General features: G+C 44.5%; 1 protein-coding gene across 3 annotated transcripts in view; it reads left to right on the forward strand.

The window, feature by feature from the left end:
- The window catches only part of LOC110522910 (pappalysin-1), a 112,246-nt gene that overhangs the window by 11,829 nt on the left and 88,394 nt on the right, over positions 1-12,023 (forward strand). For all 3 annotated transcript variants that reach the window (XM_090234495.1, XM_090234496.1, XM_090234497.1), the window contains one exon: positions 11,818-11,963. In XM_090234495.1, the coding sequence (XP_090090621.1) occupies positions 11,818-11,963 (146 nt within the window). The remainder of the gene's footprint in view (positions 1-11,817; positions 11,964-12,023) is intronic.

A 12,023-nucleotide genomic window follows, 5' to 3' on the forward strand; every position in this document is an offset into this window, starting at 1 on the left:
GTACGGTAGTAGGTGCCATGCGCACCGGTTTAAGTGTGTCAAGAACTGCAACGCTGCTGGGTTTTTCACACTCAACAGTTTTTCATGTGTATCAAGAATGGTCCACCACTAAAAAGACATCCAGACAACTTGACACAACTGTGGAGAGCATTGGAGTGAACATGGGCCAGCATCCTTGTGGAACCCCACAATGAATGAGTCTGTTCTAAGGGAAAAAGGGGATGTTTTCCTAATATTTTGTACACTCAGTGTATGTTCCTGACATGGCATTCTGTGCATTCTACCCTCAAAAATGTTCTTACTCAATGCTGTGATCCACTGTCCATGATTGTGAGGTTTTGATACACAGTCAGTCAGTCCTACTGTCTCCTGGCTGGCCCTTTTTGAGCAGAGTGTAACTCTACCCCCGGCGGTGTGTGTGTCTGGCCCAGCTGGGTGTTCTCTGGGACTGTTAGTCCAATCTGGCTTTCACACAGGCTCAATCAGCGTCCCACACTTGGGGGGCCAAACCAACGAAACACGGGAAGAGCCCAGACAGAACTTTTCTCTTTTCATTTTTCAACCTCTTTTCTCTCCCTTGCTCTCTGTCTATACTCTGTAGCCCTAATTAAGCTAGATTGATTGGAGAGCTAGTGAGATTGGAAACAATGACACTCTAGACAGACCAGAAGGAGCAATTAGAGGTCAAGGAGAGCGGCCAGCATCACTCTGCTAGCGGCGGTAGGGACTCATTTCAGTGTAACACTACCTTCGAGAGACATTTTTGTGGGGGAAGTATATCTCCCTCGGCAGGGGAAAACGGGCGCCCGATACGTCTTTGCACCGGTATTGCTCTTCTCTTTAAGCCTCGGGAAGAATTTTATAGGACTGGGGTCTTCAACCTTTTCTTGCTCAGGAATCCCTCCTAGGCAAACCAGCAAAACTAGGGAACCCCATCATATTGCACGTTAGCAAAAAATACAGTACCAGTCAAAAGTTTGGATACACCTACTCATTCTTTATTTGGACTATTTTCTACATAGTGAAGACATCAAAACTATGAAATAACACATATGGAATCATGTATTAACCAAAAAAGTGTTAAACAAATCAAAATATATTTTAGATTTGAGATTTTTCAAACTCTTGGCATTCTCTCAATCAGCTTCACCTGGTATGCTTTTCCAACAGTCTTGAAGGAGTTCACACATATGCTGAACACTTGTTGGCTGCTTTCCCTTCACTCTGTGGTCTAACTCATCCCAAACCATCTCAATTGGATTGAGGTAAGGTGATTGGAGGCCCGGTCATCTGATGCAGCACCCCATCACTCTTCTTCTTGGTCAAATTTCCCTTACACAGCCTGGAGGTGTTGTCCTGTTGAAAACATATGGTAGTCCCACTAAGCGCAAACCAGATGGGATGGTGTATCGCTGCAGAATGCTGTGGTAGCCATGTTGGTTAAATGTGCCTTGAATTCTAAATAAATCACTGACAGTGTCACCAGCAAAGCACCATCCCACCTCCTCCTCCATGCTTCCTGGTGGGAACCACACATGCGGAGATCATCCGTTCAGCTACTCTGTGTCTCACAAAGTCACGCCGGTTGGAACCAAAAATCTCACATTTGGACTCATCAGACCAAAGGACAGATTTTCACCAGTCTAATGTCCATTGTTCATGTTTCTTGGCCCAAGCAAGTCTCTTCTTATTATTGCTGTCCTTTAGTAGTGTTTTCTTTGCAGCAATTCGACCATGAAGGCCGGATTCACGCCGTCTCTTCTGAACAGTTGATGTTGAGATGTGTCTGTTACTTGAATTCCGTGAAGCATTTATTTGGGCTGCAATGTCTGAGGCTGGTAACTCTAATGAAAGTATTGTCTATAGCAGAGGTAACTCTGGGTCTTCCTTTCCTGTGGCGGTCCTCATGAGAGCCAGTTTCATCATAACGCTTGATGGTTTTTGCGACTGCACTTAAAGAAACGTTAAAAGTTCTTGACATTTTCCGGATTGACTTACCTTCATGTCTTAAAGTAATGATGGACTGTTGTTTCTCTTTGCTTATTTGAGCTGTTCTTGTCATATATGGACCCTATTTGGTCTTTTACCAAATAGGGCTATCTTCTGTTTACCACCCTACCTTGTCACAACACAACTGATTGGCTCTAACTCATTAAGAAGGAAAGAAATTCCACAAATTAACTTTTAACATGGCTCCCCTGTTAATTGAACTGCATTCCAGGTGACTACCTCATGAAGCTGGTTGGGAGAATGCCAAGCGTGTGCAAAGCTGTCATCAAGGCAAAGGGTAGCTACTTTGAAGAATCTCAAATCTCAAATATATTGATATGATTCCACATGTGTTATTATTTCATAGATTTGACTATTATTCTACAATATAGAAAATGGTAAAAATAAAGAAAACCTCTTGAATTAGTTGGTGTGTTCAAACTTTTGACTGGTACTGTATTTTGTGCATGTCTTGTCTTATCATCAGGTGAATGATAATGGCAAGGAGAAGTAATCAACATTTTACAATAAATAGATTAGGTACATAGTTTACAATTATTTTGTTCTCCCCACATTGTAATTGGAAGAGGAAGTGTTAACTCTTACAAAGACTATAAGCTGGAAAGGTAACTGAAATGTTGTTCTTTGAGAGCATGTGGTTATACAAAGGTTAGCCATGTGTTGGCAAAAATGAATGTCCTAGTCAAGAAAGCTTACCAGCAGCCAGCGGCACTTGCCACACTGGTAGCCTATTCGTGGGTGCTTTATCAAAGCCTATGCTAGATACTCCAGTGAGTGTAATTTATTCCATTTTAGTTGAGAAATGAAGTTGACATTATTAGAAAGAAGATATTCTCTTATTTTCTACTGTAGGTATGTCATTCAAAATGTGTTTATTCTGTTGTTGCTAGTGGTATTCATAAAAACATTGAAATAAAATACATGTTTTTTCCACCAGTTTGTTAGGGTTACTGAGAGGAGATGCTGAGGCCTCCACTGCTCTAATACCTGCCAGTATGTGCAGGATTCCTACTCTGTGCCATGGAGGATGATTGAGCAGCAGTGAGAAAAACGGTTTCTGATTCTCTCTGGAACTGCTTTTTGTCATGGACCTTGAGGGGCTCCAGTAGTAAAGGGTTTTTCTTGGCGGCCGTGAAACTCGAACACTGAGGACAGAGACATTTTGCAGCGGTTGTAGAGGGTCCTTGTGGTCTTGAATTTCTAGCGGTGACTGGAGAAAAAACAACCTACCAATGTCAGATGCTAGTAGATGTTTTTGGACAGCGTCATGCATAAGAGAGGGGGGGGGGTGGAAAAAGCCCCAAATAGGGCTATTGTGGGGAATATTTGTGTCTTTCTGATGTAGCCAGATTCAAGGCACTAGGCTGTTTTCTATCATGCTCATTGCAAAGGCCTGGAAGCACTGTCTCGCTGGCACTCTCTGTGTTTAACATGGCTGCTAAACAACTCTGTGTGAGGCGACATCAGAAAGAAGAAGCAGGTGGGTTTGCCATCTCTTCTCTCCCCTCCGTTTCAGTCATCATCACAAAGTCATTCATCAACAGTCAGCCAAGACGGCGTCTCATAGAAATCAGCTATTGGCACACACTTACAGTCCCTTCCATTCAAATCTCCCTGCAGACATATGAAAGATGGGCTCTTAAAAGGGGGGATAAGAGAGATTGAAAGAGAAATGAAGAAAGAGAGAGATTTCTGAAGTTGAAAAAAAGAGAAGCTCCCCGAGTGCTTCTTTATTTTGGTTTGATTATGGTATGTCTAGAGAACCTCATGGAGGGCCGCACTACAAACATTATTCGACATTCCTCCTTAATTGTGGAATTCTGGACGAACTACGCACTACATACGCAAGGGAACAATGGCTGTGAGGTCCTGCGTTTATTTTTGTAGCCCTCATGCCTGTTACCACTTAGTGTGTTTAGGAATCTGGCTATTAGGGGACAGTGGTAGGCCGCTCGGCTCAGCAGCTCTGCATTGCTAGCTGCTCTTCTCTGCCGTCCACAGACAGAGGCTCCTCTGGAAATACCACTGATAATACCTAACAATCCCCTCGCATAAAATGAAATATTTTGCATTGTTTTCACAGGCCTTTGTTGTTATACTGTTTTACGGTTATGCTGATATTTGATGTTATTGTCAGGGGATTTTTCGTGGGATGACATTCTTCCTTATGTCTGGTCCTGACTGTGCTTACCGGTATGTCAAAATCTGAGGTGAAACAACAGTAAGTACTTAGGAGTTGATTTGGAATTTACATGGGTGAGATAGTACAGAAATGTAATCTAGTGGCATTCACATGCAACACTGTCATGTGTAATTTGACCTGAGAATGCCAACACATTTTCAAGACTGTCCCACCACCTTTGAAACCCCACTTTAAGGTTATGATTGGTTGGTACGGACACACCACCGACACTATTAAGAGTCTCCACTTAAGATAAACAGATACACTACAAGTACTGGAAACTTTTATCATGTGTTTCCAGGCGCATATTCTCTATACTGTACTTTAATTCTAACTCTGGAAGTCCCAGTTGTCTAGCTTGGGTGTCCAACTTTTGAACACTAGTGTCAACACTTGGTCTTAGGTAGGTTGTGTCCTCCTTAGAGCGGGAAAAAGCACAAAAGATTAAGGATGAAGAAAAAGAGCGTGTCAGTGTGGTAATAACGTCAGGGATGAATGAGGCCTTTAGGGTCTGCGGTGTTGACCAAGCCGATGACAGGAGAGCTGAGGGGCCCACCGATTTAAAAGTGTTCTTGGCCGTCAGGCCGCCATCACCATGCCAACTCACCGCAGCGTTTCACACTCAGCAGCCCCAGACGTATGTATACGAGGCAAATTTATGGGCTTATATGAATTATATGTGGGTGTAAATGGATGAAGTCATAATCTTTCATTTAATATGTATCAGATATAAAAGCATTAACACTGCAGTTTGAGCTCTCTTTGCACCTTGGACTGCCCCAGAACAGATGCCCGCTGACATCTGAATTTAGTGTAGTTACATTTTCAATTTTTTTCCGCCTCTTCTCTCTGAGGCTCTTCTCTCTCTCTCTCTCTCTCTCTCTCTCTCTCTCTCTCTCTCTCTTTCTAAGTGATCTACAGTAGATGTTCTTCCCAGGGCATGCATGAAAAGTGGAGTCTTCAAATGAATGGAAAATTGTCTCTCCCCTGTGGCTCCCAAGGGGCAATGGACGTGGAATATGGGGCAAGGGGCGAAGGATAGAGTATGAAGGGTAAGAGATGAGGGGAGAGGAGCACTGAGGGGGGTGAAACTGACCCATCAGGCCCTAATTTGGGTTAAACCAGAGACATCCTTAGAGAAGAGCCTGGGAGCCAGGAAAGGGAGAGTGGGAAGGAGGGAGGGCGTTAGAGATGGGGAGAGCACAAAAGAGAGGAGGGAGCGACAGAGAAAGTGAGAGCGAGTGTTAGAAAGGGAGAGAGACAAAGTCGATTGCAGGACAGGCCCAAGACTGGAATATTCAATCCCAGAGGCCCCAGTGGCCAAAGTAGTGTCAGACACAGTAGCTGTGTGTGAGTAAAATCACTGAGGAGGCCAAGCCAGTGAAAAAGCCATATTTCAACCTGTTGCATTGTTTGCTTTATTTGTTCAAACGCCATCGTGATATACAATTAGGCTGGCCCGTGACATCAAAAAGACAACAGTCACAGTGGCGGAATACATTCAACTACACGTATGTTTGTTTCATCACATAACCGGAGAGCAACATCTGACCAGTGAAGTCCACAAAGCAGATATTGCATGTAGCAAACAGTTATGACCTGCAAGGTCAAGCAAGTTCATGTTTTAGACAGTTTACTAAACATCTACTGATTTAGAACCACAGAGTTACCACAGAGTCAGCACAAAGACAACAGGAGCACTGCCTCCGCTATTCCTGCACCATTTCAACTTAAACTTTTAAACATCAAATCAACAAGGCTATATATGCTTTAATAAACTGAATATGAACTGAATTATACCAAAAACTATTTAGTCCAATGTTGCTAAATATCATGTGGCTGTCCATGGTACTGATCTCTGTGTGTGTGTGCACGCAATCAAAACAAATGTTTGACTCACCTTACTGTACTTGTAGACCAGTTGAACGCCAATGCCATCCTCCTCTCTTTCATGTTGGCAAAACGGACTATGGTTCTGTCATACAGTATGATTTTAGTTTTTGTCACAGGCTACCTACAGTGCCTTGCAGAAGTATTCACCCCCCTTGGCATTTTCCCTATTTTGTTGCATTACAACCTCTAATTTAAATAGATTTTTATTTGGATTTCATATTATGAACAGACATAAAATTGTCCCAATTGGTGAAGCGAAATGAAAAAAATATACTGGTGTAGGAGTATATGTATTCACCCTCTTTGCTATGAGGCCCCTAAATAAGATATGCTGCAACCAATTACCTTCAGAAGTCACATAATTAGTTAAATAAAGTCCACATCTGTATATATACACATGTTCTGAAAGGCCCCCCGAGTCTGGAACACTGGCAAGGGGCACCACCAAGCAAGCGGCACCATCAAGAAAGCTGTCACGCCCTGGCCATAGAGAGGCTTTTATTCTCTATTTTGGTTAGGCCAGGGTGTGACTAGGGTGGGCATTCTAGTTTCTTTATTTCTATGTTTTCTATTTCTTTGTTTTTTGCCGAGTGTGGTTCCCAATCAGAGGCAGCTGTTTATCGTTGTCTCTGATTGGGGATCACATATAAGTTGTCATTCTCCTTTTGGTGTTTGTGGGATCTTGTTTTTTGTTAGCTCTGTGAAGCCTGCAGAATGTGACGTTCGTTATTCTTTTGTTGTTTTTGTTTGGTGTTCTGAGTAATTAAAGAATCATGAACACTTACCATGCTGCGCCTTGGTCTCCTTCCGACGACAAACGTTACAGAAGATCCCACCACAAACGGACCAAGCAGCGTGGTCAGGAGGACTGGACATGGGAGGACATCCTGGACAGCAAAGGATCCTGGACGTGGGAGGAGATCCTGGCCCGGAAGGGATTGCCTCCCATGGGAACAGGTGGAAGCAGCGAGGGAGAGATGGCAACGTAGCAAGCACGAGAGGCAGCCCCTTCCCCCCTTCCCCCCCTCTCCCTGTGTGGGGGGCACACAGGGAGATTGGCGGAGTCAGGTTGTAGACCTGAGCCAACTCCCCGTGCTTACTGTGGGGAGAGAATGACTGATCAAGTACCGTGTTATCCGGTTCTGCGCACCATGCCTTCGGTGCGCAGCCACAGCCCGGTGCGCTCTGTGCAAGCTCCCCGCAGTGGCCGTGCTAGAGTGGGCATTCAGCCAGGACGGATTGTGCCGGCTCAGCGTTCCTGGCCTCCGGTGCGTCTCTTCGGCCCAGATTATCCTGCGCCAGCTCTACGCACGGTGTCCCCGGTTCGCCAGCAAAGCCCAGTGCGGCCTGTTCCAGCTCCCCGCACTTGCCGGGCTAAGGGGGTATCCAGCCAGGACGAGTTAGGCCAGCTCTGCGCTCCACCAAAACTCACGGACAAGGCAAAGAGGGCATTAATTAGAGAGGCAACAAAGAGACCAAAGATAACCATGAAGGAGCTGCAAAGCTCCACCACAGAGATTGGAGTATCTGTGCATAGGATCACTTTAAGCCGAACACCCCACAGAGCTGAGCTTTACGGAAGAGTGGCCAGAAGAAAATAAGCAAACATGTTTGTTGTTCACGAAAAGGCATGTGGGAAACTCCCCAAACATATGTAAGAATGTAGTCTGTTCAGATGAGCCTATAATTGAGCTTTTTGGCCATCAAGAAAAACTCTATGTCTGGCACAAATCCAACACCTCTCATCACCCTGAGAACACCATCCCCACAGTGAAGCATGGTGGTGGCAGCATCATGGTGTTGGGATGTTTTTCATCGTCAGGGACTGGGAAACTGATCAGAATTTAAGGAATGATGGATGACGCTAAATACAGGGAAATTCTTGAAGGAAAGCTGTTTCAGTCTTCCAGAGATTTGAGACTGGGTGGGAGGTTCACCTTCTACCAGGACAATGACCCTAAGCATACTGCTAAAACAACACTCGAGTGGTTTAAGGGGAAACATTTAAATGTCTTGGAATGGCCTAGTCAAAGCCCAGACCTCAATCCAATTGAAAATCTGTGGTATGACTTAAAGATTGCTGTACACCAGTGGAACCCGTCCAACTTGAGGAGCTGGAGCAGTTTTGCCTTGAAGAATGAGCAAAAATCCCGGTGGCTAGATGTGCCAAGCGTATAGAGACATACCCCAAGAGACTTGCAGATGTAATTGCTGCAAAAGGTGTCTCTGCAAAGAATTGACTTTATGGGGTTGAATAGTTATGCACGCGTAAGTTTTCATTTTTTTATGTTATTTCTTGTTTGTTTCACACAAAAAAAATATTTTGCATCTTCAAAGTGGTAGGCATGTTGTGTAAATCGAATGATATAAACCCCCACAAAATTCATTTTAATTCCAGGTTGTAAGGCAACAAAATTGGAAAAATGCCAAGGGGGGTGAAAACTTTCGCAAGCCACTGTAGCAAAAATGCTTGCTAGCATAGCTTTCTTGCATGGGCAACAATGAACCAGCTAAGTTAGCTAGCTAGTAACATGAGCCTACTAGGCTACATATTGAACTTCAATCTCTCTGGCCAGTGGCACAACATATTAATGTATGGTTAGATCAGAATCACTGACATAATCATTGCCTGTAGAGAGAATTAAGTCCAAATCCACATCTGCATCCATGGCTTAGAAAAGGGCCGATTTAGCAAGCTAGCTACTGCAGGACATCAACACAAGTAGATCAGCAACAGACACGTTTTTCTGTAAATGACATTTTGCTTTGGATGTGATTTGATTGTGTGATTCCAAATCCAAACTGGCCTCCCTTAGGGGAAGTTTTGCTGCACGCTGATTGGCTAGATCTTTTATTTATTTTTTAATGCATTTTGGAGTCCAAATTCTTGCTGGCATCAATCAATGAAATGCTACGGCGACAACGTCATAGTCTTTTGCTCCAGACAGCATCAGATACATGGGCTACACATATTAAGAGGCGCTGTTTCCCACGCTCTGATGATATCTCCGGTAAGATTCAGCCACTTGTGAATTTACATAAGATTATGAAAACACAGAGAGACGAAAGATAAATTATTTTATAATTCATATTTTTTTATTGGTCAAATGTTTGGTCAAGCCTGACTTCCCTTGGCATCCATGAATACAGGCCACTGGTCAAACAGGCACTGCTCTCTCCCCATTTTTCAACAGCCTCCCACAACATCAAGCAGTCAATTACTTTCATACAAAGCTGATCACATGTATACACACAGAAGAGTGCAAATCCTATGCACCCTGACAGACACATTTGCAGCCGGGCCTGTTTTTATGCAGTCATGCTAAAGCCTGCATCCGTCCATCCAGTCCACATCTGATGTGTGTTGTGTTGTTGTCACAGAGCCAATACATTAGACTTAATTGAACTCAGTTTAGATGGGTTCTGACCTACAATAGTACTGCTTTTATCTGTTGTTGATTTACTCATCTCGCCATTAAACCCCCCTGACCCTTTTTTCCCCTCATGCACGGCCAAAATGCCGGACAAATATTTTCCGAGGAAATAATGAAATTCCTGGAATTATTAGGAAGAAGGACCTTATATCATGTGCTCTCTGTAGGCCTGGCCCCTGTGCGCGCCTCCGGTTTCCCACAGGCCGAGCAGGACTTTTCCACTATGTCGTCTCTTATTCCAAACACACCTGGCCCAGACCCCGTCCCAGGAACTAAACGTATACAGCATCCTTATCCTTCCTCACCTACTGGTCTGGACTTATTTCTCTGAAGGAGCGGAGGGAAATCAATCTAGAAGAGCCAGATCAATAGTAGCAGGGGTTTAAGTCTAGCAACTAACAGCAATAACGACATGTCCCATGTCTGCACCACTTGGCTCATCCTCTTTATTATTCTGTCCCAACACTTAACCAACCATGTCCTGACATGTCCCCTGTCTGCACCACTTGGCTCATCCTCTTTATTATTCTGTCCCAACACTTAACCAACCATGTCCTGACATGTCCCCTGTCTGCACCACTTGGCTCATCCTCTTTATTATTCTGTCCCAACACTTAACCAACCATGTCCTGACATGTCCCCTGTCTGCACCACTTGGCTCATCCTCTTTATTATTCTGTCCCAACACTTAACCAACCATGTCCTGACATGTCCCCTGTCTGCACCACTTGGCTTGGCTCACCCTTTTCATTCTTCTGTCCCAACACTTAACCAACCATGTCCTGACATGTCCCCTGTCTGCACCACTTGGCTCACCCTCTTCATTCTTCTGTCCCAACACTTAACCAACCATGTCCTGACATGTCCCCTGTCTGCACCACTTGGCTCATCCTCTTTATTATTCTGTCCCAACACTTAACCAACCATGTCCTGACATGTCCCCTGTCTGCACCACTTGGCTTGGCTCACCCTTTTCATTCTTCTGTCCCAACACTTAACCAACCATGTCCTGACATGTCCCCTGTCTGCACCACTTGGCTCACCCTCTTCATTCTTCTGTCCCAACACTTAACCAACCATGTCCTGACATGTCCCCTGTCTGCACCACTTGGCTTGGCTCACCCTCTTCATTCTTCTGTCCCAACGCTTAACCAACCATGTCCTGACATGTCCCCTGTCTGCACCACTTGGCTCATCCTCTTTATTATTCTGTCCCAACACTTAACCAACCATGTCCTGACATGTCCCCTGTTTGCACCACTTGGCTCACCCTCTTCATTCTTCTGTCCCAACACTTAACCAACCATGTCCTGACATGTTACCTGCCACGACCATTCACTCCAATTATGCTGCATGGCACCCCACTGTCGTCTACTTCTGCAGCACAGAGGGTGGTAGCTTAGTCTATATTTTATCCACTAAGGAGTTTTTTTACGGCAACTTTTATTTCTTCTTCTTCCTTTTACGATGTCCTCATTTGTCAGCGTGTTTATGGCTGCCCACTTCACCCTTGTGCTCTGTTGTCCTCCTTCCCCACTTACTGATTCTCTTCCAAACGGAGTCTGAGATCTCTCCTTCACTTTGCTTTACTAGTCATTTGAAGCAGCCAGGGCTCTCTTTAATTAATCATTGATGTAATTACATAAAATATTACAGGTCAGTTTTCTGCCGCCGTCTCCCCCTTCAGTTTTCTGGGGCCTATCAGTTCACCTCCAGTTGCCCTGTGTGTATAACACAACTGTCTCTCTCCGCAAGACAGCTGACAAATATCAACTGAAGAAACTCAAATTTGTAACATATATCTCTCTCATCCAATAATTCACTGATCTTGTCAATAGGATTTGCCAAGACCACCAGTTTGGCTATTGGATAAGGGCTTTTGACATGGGCAGAAGGAAGGGGACTGACAGTTTCATGGTGTTGGACTATGTGTTCTCATTTATTCCCCGTCCACTTCTAGCATAGTATTAGCCAAGCACAGTAAACACATCTCATTCAGTCCTGCTCCACTGGTCTCTTGACAACCAGCCTACATTATGTCTCAATCTGCCTGTCTAAGCTCCAGGACTTTTCTATTCTGAAATTATTTCGCTACCTCTCTTCTTAACAGTCTTTTTGTCTGAAATGCTCAACTTTTTTGGGAAATATCTTTGCTCTGCTAACTATTGTGATGTGAAATGAACTGGCTCTTGTTCCTACATTTGTTTAAATCTCTCTCTCTACCCCCCTCTATCTCTCCCCCTCTTGTGCTCTCTCTCCCCCTCTCTCTCACTGTCTCTCTCTCTCTCTGGTCTCCAGAGCCTATTTGGATGTAAAAGAGCTGAAAGAGATCCTGAATCTGGATGGCTCCACTCACCTGAACGTCTTCTTTGCCAACTCGTCTGATGAAGATCTGGCCGGTGTCGCCACTTGGCCGTGGGACAAAGAAGCCCTAACACATTTGGGTAAAGACATACACACACACACACACACACACACTCCCCCTTCTCAACAGCCCCCGTTGT

Source organism: Oncorhynchus mykiss, chromosome 5 (genome assembly GCF_057628025.1).
Source record: "Oncorhynchus mykiss isolate SJ-2025 chromosome 5, ASM5762802v1, whole genome shotgun sequence".
Classification (NCBI taxonomy): Eukaryota; Metazoa; Chordata; class Actinopteri; order Salmoniformes; family Salmonidae; genus Oncorhynchus; species Oncorhynchus mykiss.